This window comes from Panthera tigris, chromosome E1 (assembly GCF_018350195.1).
Source record: "Panthera tigris isolate Pti1 chromosome E1, P.tigris_Pti1_mat1.1, whole genome shotgun sequence".
NCBI classification, from domain to species: Eukaryota; Metazoa; Chordata; class Mammalia; order Carnivora; family Felidae; genus Panthera; species Panthera tigris.
The window spans coordinates 19,378,413-19,401,705 of NC_056673.1; the positions used below are offsets into that span (position 1 = coordinate 19,378,413).

The following is a 23,293-nucleotide window of genomic DNA, read 5'->3' on the forward strand; positions in this document are numbered from 1 at the left end:
TTGCGACGCGGGCTCGGGCGGGCCCGGGCGAGCCCCACCTCCACAGGCGCCCTCCCGGGTGGGGAGCTTGGGCCCGCCCGAGCCCGCGCGGCCATTGGTCCGCGCCGCGGCTGCCACCTGCCCCTACCTTAGGGGGCGGGGTTACCTGGGCCCCGCCCCCCGCGGCTCGGGTTCCCAGACCCGGCTTCCTCCTCCGGCCCCGCCCCCGGCGCGAGGCCCCGCCCCTACGATCCCCGGGCCCGGGCGCCTCGTGATGTCACGGCAGCTTTGATACAAAGAGCCCTTCGGCCCACGCGGGTCTCCCGGCAACGGGCGCGGGTGGGGGCGGGGCCGGCGCCTTCAACTGGAGCCGAAAGCGAGCGAGCGGCCACGGAGCGGCGGGGATCGTCCCTGCGCTCCTCGCTGCCCGCCGCGTTCTCGCCCGCCCCGCCGACCAGCGCCCGCCCGCTCCTTGCCCCTCCGCAGCGCACCGACTCGCCGCCGGACGGGGGATGCGCACCCCGCCCGCCTCCGGGGGCCAGGTAAGCGGCGGCCGAGGGGCTCGGGCTCGCGGGGCTCCGGCGACGCGCACCTGGCCCGGCCCGCCGTCCCGGGGCCAGGGAAGTTGCCAGAGCGCGGAACTTCGCCCGCAGCCCAGGCGCCCGCTCCCGCCCCGGGAGTATCCGCCCTCTCGGCCCTGGCCGGGGAGGTCGGGTTACCTGCGTCCTCGCTCGCTGGGCCACGGAAGAGAAGCCGCTGTCCCCTCCGGGTCCTCTGCGGGCTCCCAGGTGCGGGGGTGGGCAGGGCTAGCCCCCGGGCCCGGGGAGAAGGGGCCGCTTGTTCGGCGCAGTTTCCAAAAGTGTTTTTAGGGGGATCTAGTGAGCCAGGCGCCTCCGCGTCCCACCTCCGCTCCCAGCGCGCCTGCTCCTCCGGGACCGGTGTTGTTCCAGCTCTCTGCCCTTGGCTCCGCCGAGTCCCGCAGGGGGCTGTGCGCCGGCGAAGTTTTTCCATAGCTCTTCGGCGGCTGCACCGCGCCTGTGCCGGGGTTCCCTCGCCTCTCCGAGGGGCTCTGCCCGGCAAGAGGGAGAGCCAGCCTCGTTCGGGGTTTGGGACCAGGGCCCTGCCCCTTCGCAGCCGTGACGTCGCCCAGGCCGGAGGTATTTGCGGACTCACAGCTCTTTGCCCTCCGGCCCCGAAAGCCTGCGGTCGGCCCAGGTAGTAGTTGGCTGTTGTCACAGCCGCTTCTCTGCGGGCCACAGGCGGCTCTGAGGCCTTGGCGAGCAGCCTCTGGAGAACCATATCTGTGCTTTAGGAACCTGGTCCCTACTCAGCCCTGGACTTTATTCCTTCTCATCCTTGCACAGCCTCCAGCGTACCTCTTCCACCATTTGTCCCTCTCCCCAGCCCCGTTCTCCCACAGATGGCTGTAGGTGACACATCACTCACCCTGACAGATAATGCCAGTTTTCCTTGTCTGACTTATTTATAGGCCTCCTCCTCAAAGGATCGTTAGGGGGCTGGATTCCTGCACTCCGCCCTCACTTCTTGTTTTGACAAACCCCTGGGATGGTTTCTAATGGTTCACCTCTCCTCCCTTGGTGGTGGCAGGTGCTAATTGTTTGGGTTCCAGGGAAAGGGGTGGTGTGGGCACATCCCCTGGGGCATCTCCAGGTCCTTCCCCTGATGAAACGTAGCTGCCAGGTTAGGGAGAAGGGAGTCTCAAAGAGGGGGAGGTTACCAATTATGTGTATATCAGACCTTTGCCATGAGAGTCTCTGTAACTATCCAGCTCAGCCTTGGCGGAGTCCTTGGGTCATTGCCATTGACTGGGGTCTTGCCATAAGCCAGGCACCAGCTTACCCAGATAGACTGACCCAAACCTTAACCCTGCTGAGCTGGCATTCATGAAATGCTGCTTATGTGCCCAGGGGCTGTTACACAGGGACACTTCCCTGTCCCTAAGGTGTTTGCAGGCTCTAGGAGACTGAAAACCTGGGTGGAATTGTTACCTGTCCAACTCCCCTGAGCCCTCAGGCACATTGATCTGGGTTGTCTCTGAGGTTCCTGTGACTTCACTGGGAGGGGTGTGTGGCCTGGAGGAATGGGGGAAAGCCCAGGAAGGTCTTGGCACTCGTGGTAGACATCACAGTTCGGAGAATGCCTTCTGGGGACCAGCTTTGTTGTTTGGGGGACCCTGGGCTTTAGTGGAGGGGGAGGGGTGGTTGACTAAGGCCAGCAGAGAGATAAGGCTGCCTCGGGCAGGGACCTGACTAGCCAGGCCTGGTGAACAGGCCTGGAGGTGTGACCTTTGCCCCAAGGAAGACCAGCAGGAGAGACTACCTAGAGTCTGTCCTTGAGAAGGACTTTTAGTCAAGGGAAGAAAAGACCAGAAATCAGGAGGCCTGGAGCAGCCTGCCTTGGGGAGGCCCTGGGCTGCAGCTTGAGGTCTTGCTGACTGGCCTCCCTGCTCCCCCATCCTTCCGTCTCTTCAGAGCACTGTGCCCCTCCCCGCCCCAAGCACACTGGCCCCTTCATAGCCTACTAGCCCCCTTCCTACTTGGTGGGACCAGCTGCCCCATGTCCTGGGCTTTCCCTTCAGCTGTTCACCTGAAGCCCTCCTGGCTTTCACCTTCCCGCACTCTCCCCCTCTCCCTCTAGGTGGCTAGAAACTTCCTTTCCTAGGGCTGGCTGTCCCTCTTCTGAGGTGCCATGTTATGCCAAGGGATGTTTCACAACTGATCTCGCTCACCATTTCACTTCCGTGTATATATTTTAGCTGTGGGTAGGGAGGAGGGAGAAAGGTTCCCAATAAAATAAAAGGTGAGCGATTCCTAGAAGGCAGGCATCTCAGGACCTCGGATGGGGGAGGGACAGCCTGGACGAGGGTGCCCACTCTTTGGCTCTGTGCTCGGTCTCCTGGCACAGAGCTCAGCAGGACGCATCTTTATCTGGTCTGCCTGCTGCCTGGAGTTGGCAGTGGGGCACCGTGCCTTGGCTTTGCCTGGCGTGGAGAGTCCCTGGGGTTGGGCTCTGTTTTCTTCTGGGTCTGCTCTGTTGGCTCTTGACTCAGTAATGAGGCATTGATGGCATCAAAACACTGGCCGTTCCAAGGAGGAGGGCTGCTTGCGTCTTCCTCCTGCCTGGGCTCCCAGATGGATTAACGGGCAGTCCTGCCCCATGGCCAGCTGGGCACAACGAGACGGCCATGTGATTTGTCGGGCCCACCTTGCGTCTCCCTGGACATTGTGTGATCACATCTCCTGGATGCGGTGTGGCAGTCTCCTCTTAGACGGCATTCCGGGGCACAGGCCCTTCCCCCTTTCTGTTTGCCCAGCCCCCACCCAGCACACTGCCCGGCACAGGCAGTTCATCTGTCAAATGCTTGAGCCTCTGATTTGTGCTAGACTGTGCTGGGCGCTGGAGATATGGCAGCAAATGACAGCAACAGTCCCTGCCTTCAAGGAGCTCACGTGATGGCCGTCAAGCAGGTAGAATGTGCAGCGTGTGGGGTGGCAGGAGAGAAAGCCAGGCAGTGGGTGTTGTGTACTTAAACAGAATGAGCAGAGAAGTCCTTGCTGAGAAGTGGCGGCTTGACAAAAGACGTTCACGCAGCGGGAGCAGTACCTGCAAAGGCCCTGAGGTAGGACCACGGCTGGCGAGGTGTGTCCGCGGAAGTGCAGGGAGGCTGCTGTGATTGGAGAGGGAGCCGGGCAGGGGCAGGCGGCACATGTTCAGACTGGGGGCATATCATGCTGCCGAGGGAGCGCCCAGGCCCCACGAGATGAACAGCACAGTTGAGAGTAGAAATCCACACGCACAAAACACATTTCGTTGCTCTGCTCTCTCCAAACCCTTGCTGTTGACGGGTCTGGGCACCGAGGCATTTCTTGAGGAGAAGTGTCTGCATGTGGCCATCGCTGCTGTGGACTTTCCTGCCCCCAGGCGGGGTCAGGTCAGAGAAGCCTGTCCCCGTGAATGCGGAAACCCTTCTTGCCAGATGTTATTCCCACCACACAAATCTTATGAGCGGAACCGCCTGGGTGACCTGTGCACGGCGGCGCGTGAGCAGGCAGAGCTGGGGCCGTCTCCCTGTGCCCATGGGTCCACACCAGTGGGGGTGTAGTGTAGCAAGTCCAGTGCCCAAGACCCATGCTCTGACCAGCCCCAGACATCTCCCTGGGCTCCCGACCTCCCCGGGCCCCAGGGTGCCCAAGCCTTCCTTCACTTCCAGTTCTGTGCCCTGGTCTCCTAAGAAGCCTAGCAAAGGTGCTCACATACCTGGGCAGCACCTTTGGGGCTAAGCTCTGTCCAGCCTGGGTCCCCAAAAGAGAGAGAGAGAGAGAGAGAGAGAGAGAGAGAGAGAGAGAGAGAGTGTGTGTGTGTGTGTGTGTGTGTGTGTGTGTGTGTGTGTGTACAGGGAGGAAGTGGACAACCGGCAGGTCTGGGTGGAGATCCAGAGCTGTGGGGTCTACGTGACCTCTGGCCCCAGCCCCTGCTGGCCGGCCGGTACTAGTAACACCAACGTTTTGAACCCCGCTTCTTGACTTCCTTCAAGAAACGGGAAGTTTTCCGACTGTCGGCCATACTCTTCATTGATTCAACCTGTTTCGTCTTCCCAGACAAGTTGGTTCTTTCCCAGCGATGTAAACACGATTCAAATGAAAACAAAACTCTGTGGCAGTTATTATTAATAGCTGTGGCCCTGCTCCTGGGAGCCTTTCTCTTTTAAGGGACCAAAAAGAGGAAGGCCCGAACAGAACTGGAGTGTGGGAGAGTGGGAGGGAGCTCTCTCTCTCTTAGTCATCTGTCCCCGCCCCGCCGCTGTCTGCAAGGCTAACTGCATGGAAAGGGAACCTGCGTTTCCAGTAGCCAGTGTGGTCTGCAGCAGACTTGGGGGTAAGAGGGTCATTGAGTGGGGTTGGTGGGCGAGGTCTGCTCTGCACCGAACTTCTGTCTCTCTCTTCAGACAGGAGAGCCCACAGGAGTAGGATTTTCCTTGCTGGCTTTCCTGGGAGAAATACCCACCTCAAAACACCGGTGCCTTCCTCTCATGCTCAGCCACCCAGGGCCTGGTTTCTTCAAGTAGAACATTTCTTTGGTCTCTGTTGAGACCCTGGCTCTGTGGCTTGCTCGCTCTGGGACTCCAGGCAAGCTGCCTCCCCTCTCTGAGCCTCCGTAGGGCGATGGCGAAGAGAAACTGGGCCCCTGCCACCTAAGAGGCCCAGAGCGGTTTCGGACACTTGCTTGGTTGGCACCTGGTGGGTGGTGAGCTAGCTAGAGAGGCAGGGTGCTGTGGTGCCCCGGAGGCTGGGCTCCGGAGTCAGGCGGCCTGCGTTCAAATCCTGCCCCTGCCAGGAATCTTGGGCGAACCGTTTGTCCTCTCTCTGCGCCTCCCGTTCCTCCTGTGCAAGACGAGGGTGAGGCGCGTAAATGTACGAAAAGCACTTAAAACTGTGCCTGGCTTGTGAGTGAGTTGTTATTTTTAGTCTATTGGTTGGATCCTTGTGACTGATAACCTTAGCACCTCGCGGGATTTTTTGCAGAGACAGGAAAGCAGTAGAGAAGAAACTCTGCTATCGGAAGGCCTTGACGGGAGGAGCAAAACTCCACTCTTCCTCAGTCCCTGTGTCTTTTAAATAGCCCCACTCAGCCTCTGTAGGTGCGGACCCTGGGGGGCGGAGCGAAGTGACTGGCAGTGGCAGTCTGTGAATGCTATGCAAAGCGTGTTCCGAGGTGAGAGAGGTGAGAGGTCGAGGTGAGAGGTCTCCCTCGGTGACAGGCGTCTCCCTCGGGCGTGGTGCGGGGCTCTACCTGGTCCTTCCTGTCCTGCCCTGCCTGCTGTGCCGGGGTGTGGCCCACCCCTCACCCCTCACCCCTCACCCCTTCACCTGCAGCCCGGGGCCTACCCGTCTGTCCGCCTGTGCCCGGCCGGGGGAGCCAGCTTGGGGCGGTGTGCCCCCGTGCCGCCACCAGCCCCCAGCCTCTGCCTACAAGGCCCCAGGAGAGCAGGAGAGGGGCCAGAAAGGTGTGGACTGTGCAGCCACGGGCCGCGTCGGGTGACTGCCCTTGGTGGTTTTCCAAGGGGCGAGCCTACCTGTTCACCGGGCCTGGCCGCCGAGAGGTGGGCCGCTCCACGGAGCCGAGGCTGGCCGGGCCTGCTGTCGTGTGCGTGGTGGTCAGGACGGCCTCTGCCTGTCACTGCGACATACTCCTGGTGAAACAAGGGTTCTTGTTGACAGGCGGGTCTTACCTGCCAGACTGCGTCGCTTACCAGCAGAGAAGGGTCCCACAGCCGCCGGGTGTGCGTGAGTGAGTGCACGTGCGTGTGTGGAGATGTCCTCTCCCCTTCGCGTCACACACAGTCTAAAGACCAGTGACCGAGTCCCCATTCCCCACTCACACCGTATTCTACAGACTGTCAGACACTTTCTCCCCCCACGTTTTAACATCTTTGGTTGGCGTGTGTCGTACATTCGTTGGCGTGCTGTCCTTTCTGGCAGCACCGTTTCTTTCCTGGTGTACTCGGAATAATGGTGCGTCTTAAAAATCGAAGGCCTCTGGGATTTAACAAAGCGCAGAAACTAAGGAACCTCTAGATAACTTGTGTGATTTGCCCAGTTTCTTCGGGGAGGGGAGTAGAGCCACCTTGTAGTGGGGGGAAGGTTGTGTGAGGGGACACTCCCTGTGATGTGATTCAAGGGGACGAGGTTGGACACCAGGCAGACCGGGGCTCAGGTTCCGGCTTTACCGCGCACGAGCTGTGTGACCTAGGGCAAGTAGAGCGACCTCTCTGAGCCTCAAGTTCTTCCCCTACCGAATGCGGATCGTGGCTGTACAGTTGTCATGGTTGGGCGTGAGGCCTCTTTCTCCATTTCTCTCTTGCTGGGTATCCTCTAAGGTCACGCTGTCCCATTCCAGCTCGATTGAGAGGGAGGTGAAGGCAGAGAGTGAGTTACTGGCCTTCCCAAGGTAGCAGAGGGAAGGGGGTATAATTTATCTGGGCTTCTTGACTCTGTTTATAATCCTCGAACATCGCCTTTTCCTTCCTTCCCTCCTCCTCCCACTGTGCCCGAGTTTTCATTTTCACGTGTGTTTCCCTTTAGCAATTTTCTTTCCCATCTCTCCCCTCTCCCTTCCTGTAAAATCTTCCCACATGTAGCCTCTTTGAAGCTCCCTGCGTAGGGAAAGGGGAGGGGGCTCTGCCTCATGGCCAGGGTGGCATGGGCCCTAGGAACCTCAGCTGACAGGGGTCTGGGGCCTAGTGGGCTGTGGGGGCGGCAGCTCAAGCCCACATTCTTTAGCCTTGCTGACCCCTGGGCCCGTGGCCTGCAAGGTTCAACCTGTTGTCTATACCCTTCTTGCTGCATCCAGGTCAGACCTTGTCCACATCCCAGCCCTGCCGGCTCTGTGACCTTTTGCAGGTTACCCAACTTCTCTGAGCCTGAGTGTTCTCCTCTCTATGGTGGCTGATGCACAAAAACACCTGGCACATGCTAGGTGCTTAAGGGAGGTGTTCTTTCCTGGTCTCTCTCGACTGTTTAAGACCACCTTCTGTCTCCTTGGGGTGCATGCCCTGAGACAGACGGAGGAGCTCGGGGCCGGGAACTGCAGGGGTGGAGGTGCAGGGGCCCGGGTGAGCAGGATGTGTCGGGCAGCCTGGCTGGCCTTGGGGAAGGAGTGGGGCCGGCGGTCAGGACCTCCGCGCCTTCAGAGGGGTGAGGTCGACGCGGTGGGCCTCTCGCTGAGAGAGCAGCGGGCTGAGTTTGAGGCATTGGCTGAAGCCACGTGGGGACACCCAGCCGGAAGTGGGCGGCCCTGAGCAGGGCCTCGGCGAGGGATGCTGGCCGGACAGAGACTCCCCAGGAAGGCGGCGCTTTCAAGCCGTGTTCTCATCGGAGGTCTCTCTGCCTCTCTCCCTCCTGAGATCCCGACAGAAGCCAGCAGCCGACTCCCTCTGTATCGTGTATGGTGTCAGATGAGGTGGTACGTGAGCCCTGGCACGAGGGTGGCGTCTGTCCTTGGCGCGCAGCGAGTGGTGTGAGAATTACCCAGCCCCACGAGAAACCGGGCCGGGGTCGGGGCACAGCCTTTCCTACAGAGAGCCCGCAGCAGCTGGCGTGGTGGCCCCTTTGGGACGCAGCCTCCTGCCCAGGGAGCAAGGCTACCACACGGCTCCTGGCTGGGGACAGGGGGAATCTGTGGGTTCTTGTGCCAAGGCTGGGGTGGAAAGATTTCCCTGCTGGGTAGGGTACAGTCGCCTCGCCCCATGTCCCAGGGAGAGAGTCATGGGGACAGAGAAGGGGCCCGAGGTTCATGCCCAGCGATGCCTGGAGGGCCCCAGGAGTTCAGCTCTGGGCTGGGAGGGGAAGGATGGGCCTCCTGTGTGCAGTGACTTTCTGACGGGGGCTTCTTTAGGGACAGGGCTTTGTGGCATGGGGAGAAACTGTGTTTCAGGCACGAGGAGCAGCACGTGTCAAAGCGCGGGGGTGGTGATAACGTTGGGCAGGAGCTTGGAGGACAAGGGAGGGGAGGCTGAGACCAGCCGGACGGGACTGACTACGTGTGCCTGTCTGAGACAGGGCCTGGTTTTGTGGCCACTGGGGAGCTCATGGGCCCTTTGACAGGGCCAAAGTTCATGGACCATCGGTGGCCTTGTACTCGCCGTGGGGACCTCTTGCCCTCTGCGCCCCAGGCTATGGCTTGTGGCTGGACCCAGAGCCCTTACCTGTTCCTACTGCGGGAGAGCCCGGGAAGGGACCTGAGCCGGCTCCACCTGCCTGGCCCGTGGCGCCCCCAAGCTGCGCTCTGGTGCCTGTGTGAGATGGCAGCCCTGGGACCTCCGGCCTGGGGAGCTGGACCTGGCAGAGGCAGAGGACAGGCAGCATCTGACTGGGGCCTGCTGGGAGCACTGCTAGGGTTCTGGCATGATGGGAGGTGCCCAAAGGTCATAAAAATAGAGGCTCTGGCAGGGGGCTGGGGGGGTGGGGGTGCGGAAGAGTTGCCTCGCCCATGGCCTGCCTGATCCCAGTCTGTCTGCCCCGGAAGCTCTGGCCATTAGCTGTGGGTAAATGCTGGCACTCTGCTTGGCCTTGCAAATCTGAGGCTTTTTTTTTTTTTTTTTTTTAATATTTATTTTGAGAGAGAGAGAGAGAGAGAGCTTAAGCAGGGGAGAGGCAGAGAGAAAGGGAGACACAGAATCCGAAGCAGGCTCCAGGCTCTGAACTGTCAGCACAGAGCCCGACGCGGGGCTAGAACCCACAAACTGTGAGATCATGACCTGAGCCGAAGTCAGATACTTAACCGACTGAGCCACCCAGACGCCCTGCAAACCTGAAGCTTTCTGTGCAAAGAAGGGAATGAAGTAGGGACCTGCCCAGCTCTGGCCTGTTGGTCAGCTCCGTTCAGATGTGCTCTCCTTGGAGCAGAAAGATCATAGCCTCTCCCTGGGAAGTTCACGTCCCCTCGTTTGAGGGTGTCCCGTGAAGGAATATGGCTCGGTCCACCTGGTGGACTGTGAGAGGCAGGAGAGCTGACCTGGGCCACTGCTGGCCCATCCCAAGCCCCTCTTTACGCTCTTATTGTGATGGTAAAACACGGAGCCCCCAAAGCGAGCCCCCACAAACTCTTGACTGTGTGAGTCATTAAGCCCTCACTTCAAACAGCCACATCTTTAAAAGCTATAATTTGTAGCCCAAAATAGCTGCCTGTTCAAAGAGCCAGGAGAACCCTTGATGTGCGCCCCTTTCAACTTGCAGCCTGTTAATTCGCCTTTGACATTTGGGTTGCTTGACACCTGGCTGTGGCTTCCTGAGCAGTAGGCCCGGTGGCTGGGTGGGAGCTGATGCTTCCCGGGGGGGGTGGCTTGGGAAGTCTTTTCTGAGAATTTAGATGGGGTGATTGATGTCCGGGGGTTCCTGTTTCGGGTTCACGTGGCTCTATCCTGCGTGACAACAGGGCTGGAGAGAAAAATGGCAGCCTAACTTTGGGGGAAGGTCAATTCAACTCTCTGGACCCCGGGTCCTTACCTGTAAGGAGGAGACCGTGTTTACTTGCAGAGATTTTGGGGGAAGAAAACGAGACCACCTCAGTATAGCACACCGCAGATGCCACCTGGTAGGTGCTCCTGTGTGGCCCCTTCCTTTCCTTTCTCCCACCTGGCCACATGACGTGGACCTGTCTTGTGGATTCGGGTAGGTGCGTGTGGGGGGACTCCGCTCACAGGAAGCCCCTCCCTTGACCTGCAGCTTCTCCATCAGCTGACGTGCCTGGAATTCTTGGGGCTGGCTGCTGGATTTGGTTTCCAGATGTGGAAGCAATTAAGTTTTGTTTTCCTAATCCCCAACAGTTTGCCTCTGAAGCCCACATTCTCGCTTGAAAATCAAGACTATCAGCTCCGTTTGGGGGCGGAGGTAGACCAGGTGGCCCCTGAATCCTTTTTGTTCAGGAGGTACGTTCACTGAGCACTCAGATCTGGGACCTAGGGCTCTGTTAGGACGGTCACATCCCATCAAGGGCCTGGTCCCTCCGGGAGCAGTTCACCCTGGGGCCACCTCCCCTGTGGTTTTTGCTTGGAGATGGGTCACTTAGCCAGATTCAGCCACAGTGTCTGCCTGGCCCCTCGGTCGCCATCCCTGACCCTGGACGGCCAGCCTCAAAACGGGAGGGGAGCTCCAGTCCTGACCAGGCCTGAGGGAGGCTGGTGTCGGAGCCAAGGTGCCCACGTGTCCCAGGAGTGGTAGGGGCCCCCCTTCCCAAACCGACCACAGTTGAGGGGAAGAAGTCTGCTCTGAGTTTCAAGTAACCAGAAATACTGTCTGGCATGGAGAAACTGGTAATACCTTGCTCAGTTAGTGGGTGCTCCTGGCCACAGAGGTGGCCTGCCCCAGGATCAGACACTGGCACGCGCCCGTGGTTCCGGGGCTAACTGCTGATCTCTTCCCTTGTTAACCATTCACTTTTTAGGTAAAATAACTTTTACGTTTGTACTATAACCACACTAAATACAGTTCTGAGTAAACAAAAATTGCCTTAGCAGTTTCAAATGTCTCTGGCTGGATTGCACATACGCTTTCCTTTAAAACTGAAATATTACTATTCAGAGAACACAAGAAACAAATAATTTACTTAGACTGTTTTATACATATATACATATATATGTATGTATACACACACACACACACACACACACACACACACACACACACGCTTATGATGTTTACAAAACATCATCCTGATCATTCTAGATCCACCAAGCTTCGGCGTCAGCAAAATCTAGTCTCTTTAGAAATGGCTTCTCTCTCACCATCATTTTGAGATACTGCTAACATTTCTTTTGAGCAGAGACCCCAAGTCTCTTGTTGAGGTTCTAGAGGCCCAGTAGCTGTCTGCAGAGGTTGAACTGAATTGGCCGAGAAGGAATTTGCCATTATTATCAGGGTGGGAAGGGGGCTGACAAACCCAGGTGGCGCTGGGGGGTTTCCGTGCAGGCTTCCGAGCGGGGAAGGAAGGGGCGTTCATCTGCCAGGGCCGCCAGAACAACAAAGTGCCATAGACTGGCTGGCGTAGACAGCTGAAATTAATTTTCTCAAGTTCGAGACCAAGGTGTATGCAGGCCTGGTTTCTTCTGAGGCCTCTCTCCTTGACTTGCAGGTGACTGTCTTCTCCCTGTGTCTTCATGTGGTCCCTGTGGGCATGGGTGTCCGTGTGTCCTAATGTCTTCCTCCTCCTCCTCCTCCTCCTAAGGACACCGGTCAGATTGAATTAGGGCCCTCCCTTATGACCTCATTTTAATATAATTACCTTTTTAATTTTTTTTAATGTTTATTTTTGAGAGAGAGCAAGAGAGAGACAGAGCATGAGTGGGGGAGGGGCAGAGAGAGAGGGAGACACAGAATCCGAAGCAGGCTCCAGGCTCTGAGCTGTCGGCACGAAGCCCGATGCGGGGCTCGAACCCACGAACCAAGAGATCATGACCTGAGCCGAAGTCGGATGCTTAACCGACTGAGCCACCCAGGTGCCCCATAATTACGTTTTTAAAGATCCTCTGTCCAAATGCAGTCACACTCTAAGGTACTGGGGTTGGGACTACACCATGTGAATTTGGGGGGTGATGGGACACAGTTCTGCCCATAACAGAAAGGTTCTCTGGAACCGTCCTGCAGGGGGAGGAGGGAGAGGAGTGTGAGCAGAGCCTGGCGTGCAGGGAGAGAGCCCTGCGTGGAGGGGATGGGAGGCAGCTCTGCCTGTGGGCAAAGGCCCACTGTTGCCGATGGGCCTGTCGGGGTGGCTCTTGGCCAAGTGCCGTATTCGGAAAAGGTTCCCGTGTTCTGACTCCTGGTTTACGTTCTAGAGCCTGAGCCACCGTTGCCTCCTGATCTGATCATTTGGAACCCAGACTGTTCCTCTTCCAGTCCTTATTCTCGTGGGGTTTTGACCCTTGAGGTTCTGTCGCTTCACCGGGCTCCCTATTGCTGCTGCCTCTGCCTCTAGGATACAGCATTCTTTATGGCTTCACTTTTTCATCTTCCTTTTAAATAGCTAACTGTGTCAGAGATTTTACACTTTTCCTTAACCAGTTCAGCAAGTCTGGGGCAACTGTCTTTCGTGTTTTATGTACGTTTCTTTCTGCCGACCTCCTGAAAAAAATAAGACCTGTGAGAACTGATTATGGGAAGCCGTTGAGGGTGGGGCCTGCAAACCTGCATAACTCCCCAAGGTCTTGCCCGAAGCAGCCTTCTGCAGGGGTCCCCAGCACCCCCTCTCAGCCCCCAAGGTGCCAGAGCCCACCTTACGGCCCCTACAACGGCCGTGACTCCATCGGCCACGCAAGAGGACCTCCACGGTGCCCCAGTCAGCCCCTGCAAGCAGGACGGAGCATCATGGAGCAGGACGGGAAGGAAGACCGTCCCAGTGAGGATTTGCACGCCCCAGTTACTCACCAGTGCTGCCACCACATTTGCTTTATCCCTGTGTGTAACTTCCCCGCCCCCCCCAAACCACTTGAAAGGAAATTAGGCAACGCGTTATCAAAACGCAGGGGTATTTCTCCTTAGCAAGCATAATTAGCAAGCATGATTCCCGAATATCGCCCAATATGCAGTCCCTACCCTAGCTTCCATTTTGACCCCAGTAGGTCCTTTGTAGCTAGGTGGGTGTTTGCTTGTTTGAACTGGGATCTAATCAAGGCTAGCATTTAGTTTTTCTGTCTCTTGATAAATCTAAAACAGTGGTCCTCACGGGGTGGTCCTGGGACCAGCAGCATCACCCGAGAACGTGTTAGAGATGCACTTTTTACAAAAACCTATTTCAGTCTATGGAAATGCAGACCCAGGCCTACTGAATGAGAAACTCTGATTCAGCCCAAGTTAGCAATTCATCACCACCATAACCGCCCCCCCCCACACACACACACATGTACACACAATTCTGATGTACATTAAAGGCTAAGGACTACTGATCTGAGAAAATCCCTGTTCTCTTCTTTAGGACATTCTCTTTTTCAGACGATCAGGCCAGCTAGCTGTCTTGTAGAAGTTGCCACATCCTGTCTGCCTGCTGTTTTTCTCTGTAGTGCTGTGTAACTTGTTCCTCTATCCTACATCTTCCTGTTTAGTAAAGGTTAGATCTTCAGGCCCGATTAGAATGGAGTGTTTTGTTAAGACTACGTGAGCGGTGAGGCTGCTTCCTTCCTCTTGTATCACATCAGGAGGCCAGCGTCTGAGTATTCCCAATTAGTGATGCGAGGTTTGATCCCTGCGTTAAAGTGACAATAGCCTACTTTCTCCATGATAGAGATGATGGGGAGGGGAGTGGTGTTTGGTAGTAATCTCGTGGGTGACTCTTCGGTGCTGTGCAAGCATCCCATTCCTCATCAACCTTCGACCTAGTGGTTTTTTTTCTGCAGTTGTTGGGTACAGTGTGCTGTTTGCGTCAGGTCTAGTTGGTGTGGTTCAGATCTTCTGTCTCCCTTCTCGTTCTTTTGTTTGCCTGCTCCATCAGTTACCAAGAGAGATGAATTAAAATCTCCAGCTTTATTCATTTATTTATTTATTTAAAAGTAAGCTCTACACCCAACGTGGGGCTGGAACTCACGACCCCGAGATCAAGAGTCGCATGCTCCAGGGAAGGAACCACCCAGACGCCCCTTCCTTCTTTTACTTTTGACCTGCGTTCTGATGTTTAAATTTGTGTCTTGTAAATGGCACATAGCTGTTGTTTTTATCGAGTCTGACAGTATTTGTCTTTTAATAGTATGCTTTATCCCATTTTCATTTAATGCATCACTATGGTTAACAGCTTTGGTCTTCCTTTTCCTCCTTTTTTTCCTTCCTTTCAGATGACTTAAGCTTTCTTTTTTTTTTTTTTTTGTATGTTTATTTATTTTTGAGAGACAGACAGAGGGCAAGTGGGAGAGGGACAGAGAGAGAGAGAGAGAGGGAGACAGAGGATCCAAAGCAGGCTGCACGCTGACAGCAGAGAGCCCGAAGTGGGGCTTGAGCTCGTGAACCCCTGTGAGATCATGACCTGAGCCGAAGTCGGATGCTCAGTTGACTGAGCCACCCAGATGCCCCCAGCAATTTTTTTTTTATTTAAAAAAAAATTTTTTTTTTTTAACATTTATTTATTTTTGGGACAGAGAGAGACAGAGCATGAACTGGGGAGGGGCAGAGAGAGAGGGAGACACAGAATCAGAAGCAGGCTCCAGGCTCTGAGCCATCAGCCCAGAGCCTGACGTGGGGCTCAAACTCACGGACCGCGAGATTGTGACCTGAGCTGAAGTCGGACGCTTAACCGACTGAGCCACCCAGGCACCCCGCCCCCAGCATTTTTTTTATAACATTTTTTTCTCCATTAGATTTTGTAGTAATACGTTTTTATTCTTTAACCGCTAACATTTGACGTGCTCCAACATGTTATTGGGTTGGAAGTGGCAGGGTGGGGAAAGAGGGCTTGGAGTGTCTCTGGTGGAGTGCATCACCTCACTGTGAGGAGCCTTTCCAGCAGGGTCCCCAGTCTGGCCCAAAGCCTAAACAGGCCTGAAAACCAGATCTCGTTGGCCCTTCCCTCACCGCTGGGACTCAAGTGCTACCCATGCCCACAGATTGTCCCTAGGTGGACACGCAGAGCCAGAACGCCAGCGGCTTCATTTATAGTGAGAAGTGCGCTCTGGCAGTGAACTTGGGCAGTCCTCTTCCCGTGCTCGGCAGGCTACTGGATGTTTGCTATGATGAGAAGGGTGGTGGGTGAGCTTGGACACGGGGAGCTGGTTAGAAGGTCTGAATGGACGTTGAATGATCTCAAGCTCTGGTGCCAGCTAAGTTGGACCCCACCGCCCTTGGGACAGGCTGGACATGCGGGCCAGGAGACCAAACACCTCTGGCCGGTGCCTGGATGGGTGCTGCCAGGGTCTGCTTTAGACCCTCCTTCCTGGCCCCTTCCTGGGGCAACACCAGATCCCTTAATGCTCAGTCCCTCTGCTTGGCCACCCTGCCGGAAATTTGCTTACCCCTCGTCTTAATCTAGCTGCCAGGGGGCTATCAGACCTCCTTGTTTCTGAATTTTTCTGGGAGCTACCTCATGCCCTCTCTTTCTCTTGCACTCCTGTGATACTACCTTAGCAGTAGCGTTGGTTGTGGGGAGAAGGTGTGAGATTGGGAAGAGAGACAGCTCAAGGGTTACAATTAAAAACATCAAAAAGAGGGGCACCTGGGTGGCTCAGTCGGTTAAGCGTCCGACTTCGGCTCAGGTCACGATCTCACGATCTGTGAGTTCGAGCCCCACGTCGGGCTCTGTGCTGACAGCTCAGGGCCTGGAGCCTGCTTCCGATTCTGTGTCGCCCTCTCTCTCTCTGCCCCTCCCCACTCGTGTGTGCATGCACTCTGTCTCTCTCTCTCTCAAAAATAAATAAAACATTTTTTTAAAAAATGGAAAAGAGGGCCACATGGGCTTCCATGCCCCTTCCGCTGTTTTGGCGTGTGCAGTAGAGAACTCCCTATCTGACTGCCTTTGCTTCATGCAAATGGCATGTGAGTTCTTGAGAAACATGGGCATGACTTTCTCTTTCTCTTCTCAGTACCAGCCTGAGGTTCCACAGCCAGTGGGGGTCAGATCTGGGACTGAACCAAGTCTGCCTGAGAGCCCCAGTCTCTCTATCCGTAAAGCTGGGTGACTTAGACCCTCCCTCGAGGGGCTGATGTGAGAATCAGACCCTCTTAGCATTTCCCACTTGAGACAGATGAGCTCCCGAGGAAGCCCCAGTTGTCACTCTTGTCCCCTTCCTGGATCTGCAGGTCCGTGTTAGGTTAAAGTAGTTTTTGGAAGGTCTACGCTGAGGTCTGCCCCTGAAGGCTCCTGTGCCAGGAGTGGCCAGCGCAGTTGAGAGCTGGTCTGGAGCTGCTGGTGGTAGGAGGGTTCCAGAGGTGGATCCAGGGGCCCCTGGCCGGGAGGAGAGAGCCTGAAAGCTGCCTTGGCTGCCACCACTACAGAGGGATGGTTCCTGGCCACTCTCTGATCTGGCCCCTGGGAATGGGGACATGGCAGTCTGTCCTGTCTTCTTGGCTTTGGCCTCCCCCACCTGTGTGGGCAGCTTGGGCTACAGAGCTTTTATCTGACAATAGGCAGTCAGTCCCCAGGGCTGGCCAAGAAGGGCGATAAATGAACTGTAATAGCTTGGTGGCCTGGTGCCCCCATGCCTGCCCTTGACCTTGTTGGGGATGAGCTGGGGCCTCGTATCTGAGCCGTTATTTCTGTTCAGAAGTTGAGGCTTAGGCACCAGCCTTGCTGCGTGGATACTCCCCTCCCCCTTTATTCCCACCCTTGCCCCTTGACTGGCATCTGAGTAACCCTTTGTTGAGCCAGAATCTTATCAGCCGCTGATGAGCACCGGCCTCCCTCCAGCAGAGCCAGGCCTGGCTTCAGTGTGGGCGTTGGCAGCCACAGGCAGGAGGTGGGCACAGCCTGGATTGCTTACTAATCTCTGCTGCTGCCATGCCTGATGGGTGGCTGAGCCGCAGTGGGGGGTAGGGGATCCCAGTCCAGGTAAGCCCACCCCTTCCCTCTGGACCTGGGAGCATCAGCATCTACAAGTTTGCTCCTTAATCTTTTGCCTGTGGGGCCCAGCGAGAGCTCGAGCAGGCCTGTCACTTCCCGGGCCGTGAGCTGGCTGGGATTATGAGGAGGGATTTCATCCCCGGCCCAGCCCCACTGCACGAGGCTTGGTTTGTGTCCACCCCCCGCCCAGTGCCTTCCTGCAGTGGGGTTCCACGTGTGCCCGCTGGTGCCTGGCTGCGAGGGAAGCTGGGAGGTGCCCGCTCAAGCTATTTTTACCCAGCCCTGTCCCCACGGAGCTGTTCTTTGGCTCTAAGTTACTGCCTGGCGAGCAGAGCCACTGCCGGGGCTGGGGGTGGATGTGCCCCAGCCTCCTGGACTCCCTCGCCGGCTCAGTGTCTCATCCTAACGCGTGTTAAAGCATGTAATTAATGTGCAGAGAGACCTTCCAAGAGCATACACAGAAGATGGCCCTGGGGGTGGGAGGGAGGGCGCAGAAAGAAAGAGGCACCTGCAGCTCAGGCTTCCAGAAGCCGAACCCAGCCTGCCTCCACTCAGTGTGCCCCTGGGGGTCAAAGCGGTAGGCTCCCGGGGCTGCATGGGCCAACAGGGGCACCCCTGCTTGTCTCCTCTCAACCAGAATAGCTCAGATTTGTTGACCATCTTCCATGTGTGCCGACCACAAGTCCTAACTCATTTCCTGATCATCGTGAACTCCGTCAGTAGACGAGGAAACCGAGGCACCGAGAAGTAAACCTAAGGTTGCAGAACTTAGTGGTGGAGCCGAGGTTGGAACCCAGTCGGTCCACTTCCAGAGCTCGTTCCCAGCGCCACTCTGCCCGCTCTCTTCTTTGCCACGATCCCAGCACCCGTGAGGTACGAGGCATCGTTCTGCGTTCTCTATGGTGATCCTGCCGGGCAGGCATTTCTACCCGTCTGTAGATGAGGCTCAGAAGTCGAACAACTTCTCCAGGGTCACACGGCCGGCCAGTGGCCAAGTCGGATGGGCACCCACGCCTCGAGGTCGCCATGGGTGGGCTCTCCCCAGCTCACCGTTCTGCAGGGCAGTTCGTTTCCACAAATACTTGCTAATCGCCTGCCATGTGCTCGCTGCGGTGCTGCCTGTTGGGGGTTCAGGTGCTCTCATCGCCATGGTTACTACCATAGGGTCCCTTCTTACGGGGAGTGTGGAGTGGGGCCTCTCAGGCCCGTGCCCTCCGTGCACTAGCCGCCAGGAGAATGGAGTAGTGACGTGTGTGGCTTGGAGGGAGCATCCCCTGAGGGCCGGGTGGGTGACGGGCGGGACCAAACGACATCATCGTGTCCAGGCCCTGCCGCGCCGCCTTCTGGAAGTGTGGACGGTGGGCACCGGAGGCCCCTCTGAGGCGGGGATGCCCTCTCCCGCCGTCGGTCCTTTTCACCAGCTGTTGAATTCGGCCTGGGCCGACCTCCTACAGAGGAAGGGGTGACTTTAGGGCCTGCTGCTGTCACTGGAGAGGGGCCCCACAGGCAGGCTGGGTGCCTCCCGGCTCCCACTTCCAGCCAGGGGCCAGCTGCATCCAGTCCCAGCTGGAGACGGGGTGGGGACGCGGAGGGGGACACTGGTGATACCGACCTGCCCTGCCAAAGCAGCTGCCTAGGGCGTGTTTTCCCAGCCTCCGGCCTCTCCGATCTCTACAGAAACCCCTGGTTTTGGGTAAATCCCCAGGCCCAGCTTCTTGAGGAGGGCATACTGCCTAGTCTCCAAGCCAGTGAGGGGTCACACCTGCTAGCACCTGCTCCCGCTTTGCCTCTCTTCCTGAGGTGTTCGGGATCAGAGCAGGCTGTCCCCACTTCCAGGGGCACCCCTCCCAGGCCCGGTGCTATACCTAGCCCTTCCCCAGAGGGCCCAGAGGAATGGGAGCAGGGTCAGGATTTTCCCAGGGGAGTAGCAGGGGTGACACGGCCACTTTTGTCTGGGACAGATGCCAAACCAGTACTGTCCCAGACCAGCCAGGGTATAGCTTTTCTGAGAGCTTGTCTTTATGTTACTTGAATTTAGAAGAAAGCTACTAGAAATGGTTTTGAGGTTCTAGAAATCGTAACTTGCCTTGGGCAAACAGTGAAAAGGTGTCAGCGTGGGGAGGCAGCTGATTTTACAAGGCTGGCATGTTGAGAGAGCGCGTGTAGCGAGGGGTGGCTGAGGGCCCTGACGTGGCATGTCAGGAGCCTGGCTTTGGGTCACAGCGGGGCCTCCTGCAGCGGGGAAGCTCCAGGGCAGCCCCCTTGCTCGCTGAGCCTCACCTTCCCCATGCATCAGGCTAAGCCTGTAAATCCTCGATCCCTGCCCTCTGCACCTCCTGGAGCTCTCCCGGGGCTGTCGTCCGAGCCGGACGGGGGTATGTGTGGGAGACAGACCAGATCCTTCGACAAGTGCAAAAGGCCAGACAGATGTGGACTCTGCTCGATCAGAGGGTAAAACTATGCCTGAGGAAGTGGTGGCCTTATTGGGAGGGAATGACCCCTGTGGGGGCCTCCAAGCCGCCTCCTGCCCCACCTGTAGCTGAGACAGGCCCCTCTTTTCTCTTGGCCCAGCTGTCAGGAGGGGGATGTTGCTCTGGGACATCAGGTGGGAGGAGGCCGTGGTCCGCACTTCTGTGTGGTGAGTTGGGTGTCTCTGGGCAGAGTGCCTGGCAGAAACTGGGCCTCCGTATCTCCGTGTCCAAGGGGACAAACATGAGTTAGCCAGAGGCCAAGCCGGACGCCTGAGGAGCATGGCTCCCAGTCTCTACTTGGTGCCCTGCCTGCCTCAAGCCTCTGCTCGGTGGGCAGCAGCCTCCTCAGGACCCCTGCTGATGGGGCTATGAGGACAGCATGGGCACTGGCGGCTCCCGGTCCAGTCCTGCCCTGCCCCTCTCTCCGGCAGGGCCCTGGGTAAGTCACCTCACGTATGAGAGGGGAAAGGAGACCCAACTCCTAGGGCTGTGAGGACCGGAAGTGGCCGAGGACTCCTGTAAGCCACAAGGCAGGCGTTCCCAGCGAGTGCCAACCCTCCCCTGCCCTTGTGGCTGGGAAGGCAGAAAGCTTGCAGGTGAGGGAACAGAGCACGGCCCTCCTCGGTGAGCCGTCTCCCTCCTGCCTGGCGTCTCTCCCAGTTTCCACGCGCTGAGCCGAGGAGTCTCCTGCTGTGGGTCGGAAGTGGGCAGCACGTGGGGCTGCAGCAGGTGGAATGCCTGGGCTTCATAATTACTGATCTGTCCCTACGTGAGACTAAAGCTCCAGGAGCGTGGGTTGCATGACTGATAGACGGAACCGAGCTTGTGGTGGTCAGAGGTAGGTGGGGCGACCTCTGCCTCCTGGCCTAGAAGACTCCTGGCAGGTGACTCTCTGAGCCTCCATGTCCTCGTTGGTAAAGTGGGGCTAAGAATCGCTATCCTGAAGAGCTGTCCTAAGGCCAGATAAGATTACGTATTCACTGTCCGCTCTGCCTCCGGAACTTAGTGGCTGCTCGGGAAACGTTGGCTTCCCTTTGTTTCTGCTGGGATGCAGCCTCGGGCTTGCGGACGGAGAGCTTTCTTCGGGTGCAGGATCCGACGCGGTCGGGAGCCCTGTGGGATTGGGTTGGTGACATTCAGGTGGAAAGGGCCATGTGAACACGAGGGTAGTTTTAATTACGCAGCCCCTCGGCCTCCACAGCCAGGGGGGCCTGGCTGCCTGGTGCCGACTTTATTAGTGCAGCCGGTGCTCCGCCCGAGTCCTGGGACAGGCGGGAGCCAGGCTCATTAACAGCCATCTATTCTTGGGCCAGGGTGTCTACAGCAGCAGGTGACGGCACACTTCTCAGTGGGCACAGCCAAGCCTGCCGCTGACCACCTTCCTTGGATGTCCCCAATCCTGTTCTTGTCTGGGGTGCCTGGGGGCTTTTCACAGCCTCTGTTACTGTTCCCCTGGCTGCAGTCCCGGGGCCGCAGGGAGCACCTTCAACGCGGGCCACACGGAAGATCCTTGGGAGCAGTTTGACCTCTCGGACAGGAGCAGGTGGAAGCAGTGCCCCCTCAGAGGCGGCAGCCCCAAGGGTGGTTTTGCGGAGCGCTGCCTCTCAGAGCGGAGCCAGAGCTCATAACCTAGAAGGTGATTTTGGCAAAAGTTCAGGCGGGTCTTTATCTCGTGCTGGCGTGGTGCTGGGCAGTGTGCTAAGCACCGGGGACCCACCCCTGCTCGGAACTGAAGGGCTCTGTGTCCTTGCTCCTCAGCACGGCTGTGGCAGGGCCAAGGCACGCTGTCCTTCCCCGGCTGGTGCCACGTTGAGGTCCTACCCCGTGACACAGTGATCCTGTAGGATTCCACAGTCATTCCCAGTTTACCGAGAGAAGCGAGGTTCACGGAGGTGATCTGATGTGCCCAGAGTCCTGGAGGGCAGGTTCCATGGTGCGTGGATATCCCTCTATCCCGCTGCATCAAACTCCGCTAGGTCGGGGTCGTCGTTCTTGGTAGCCGTTCATTGTGGCTGTGCCCTTAACTCAGTCACGAAGCCATCTGGCTCCTTGTGCGGGCTGTGATGGGGACCCCGACGAGCAAGCTGTCCAGGTGTCCTGAGCAATGTAGCCAGCCCAGCTGTGGCTCTTCTCCACGGATGGCTGTCCCCGGTGGTGCTGGCTCCTCACCGGGCTCTCATGAGGCAGCTGCTGTGAGAGGCCCAAGATGAATCACCTGCCGGGTATTCTTATTCTCAAGGTCCTGAGGTCTGGACCTGCCTGTGTCCCAGTCCCTGCCATCCCTGGCCCTGCCAACATCCTCGCGGTCTGATGAGGCACACTGAGCCCCGGGGAGCCAGCCTCACTCACTTTGTCCTCTGTCTTTCCCAGGGCAGCGAGGTGCCAGGCCCTACCTTTGCTGATGGCGAGCTCCTCCCCAGGGACCCCAGCTTCTTTCCCGAGGACGAGGAGGAGGCTATGACGCTGGCCCCACCCGAGGGCCCCCCGGAGTCAGACATGGACAGCCCCATGGAGAGCATGCAGAGCCTGGAGGGGTCGGTTGGGAGTCCTGCCGAGGAGAAGGACGGAGGGCTCGGGGGCCTGTTCCTGCCGGAGGACAAGTGAGTTAAAACTGTCTGGAGCGCCACATACAGGAAGGTGGTGGTCGTGGCCAACCCAGAGATTTGGAGAGGGAGGAGAGGGGTTCTAGTATCAGTTGAACCATATGAAATTGTCAATTCTTAATCATTTTTGACCTTCAAAAAAAAAAAAAGCAATTTCTTATACATTTTCGCAGGGCAGAGCTTCTCAGGCTCCAGTGGCTCTGGGAGTCAGGCTGTTCTCGGTGGGGTCTTTGGAGTAGTTCATCCATTTTGCTTCCTGGGAGCAGTGTGACAGCCGTACTGTGACCAGCCACCAAGGACAGCTGGTCAGGGACCACAGACCCGTTGTCCTTTTGGCTGACCATTTGCCACTTGATCGTACACATTGTTCTTCGGGACCAGTCGCCAGGAGGTGGCCAGCAGGGGACGCTGAGGGTTTTAATAAAATGTATAGGAGAAAGAGCTGGAATGTGATGAATCCATCCCAAGGTGCTGAGGAGCCTGAGGGCAGATGAGTGAGTTCAACAACAACAGGGTGGCGGTACCAGCAGACTTGCTCTTTGGTGCCCTGTCATCAACACAGTGATTCTCAGATAGAGACCAGGACTGCTCAAGGGCACGGTGGGAGAATTACGGCCTTACCCACTTCCCTGCTTCTTGTCCCCGGTTCAAGTTGCCCAGTTTTGAGCTCAGAGGCTCAGGACATCAGAGAAACCCTCATTTCTGAGTAGCGATACATAGACCTGACCTCACAACCACGGACGGGAAGACCTATTTCGGCAGGTGACAAGCAGTGCTCGGTTCTCAGGTTGTGGACAGGGCTCAGCCAGCCCTGGACACTGTCACAGGCCACACCGTGGGTCACCCATGAGAGGCCTAGGGTCTCCGACCCATGTTCTCTGCAGTGAATCCCTTCTATAAACTGGGAGAAGCACCTCATCTAGTAGCTCGTTGTTACTTATTTTAAAACTTCCGTTTCTTGCTAGAATGCAAGCCAATTAAACAGAGCTTGGAAAAGGTAGGAAAGGAAGAATGGCGGGGGGGGGGGGGGGGGAAGTATCTCACTTACAGTCCCACCACCCAAACCCAAGCTCTGTTACCATGTAAATACTTTTATGTCCTACTTTTCCTTATTCTGTATCAACCTTTCCTTTCTGTATTTAAATTTTATATCCAACTTTATATTAGTTTTTCCCATATTATTGCTAGTAT

The 23,293-nt window shown here is 57.1% G+C and overlaps 1 protein-coding gene across 3 annotated transcripts in view; it reads left to right on the forward strand.

Annotated features, from left to right (window-relative positions):
• The first annotated feature begins 309 nt into the window (after positions 1-309).
• The window catches only part of RAB11FIP4 (RAB11 family interacting protein 4), a 33,716-nt gene continuing 10,732 nt past the window's right edge, over positions 310-23,293 (forward strand). The window contains exons 1-2 of one of the 3 annotated variants that reach the window (XM_042965984.1): positions 310-521; positions 21,870-22,099. In XM_042965984.1, the coding sequence (XP_042821918.1) occupies positions 492-521; positions 21,870-22,099 (260 nt within the window). In that variant the 5' untranslated portion in view covers positions 310-491. Of the gene's footprint in view, positions 522-637; positions 768-4,850; positions 4,876-21,869; positions 22,100-23,293 lie in introns of those variants that run through there. The other 2 variants (XM_042965987.1, XM_042965986.1) reach the window with 2 other exon arrangements.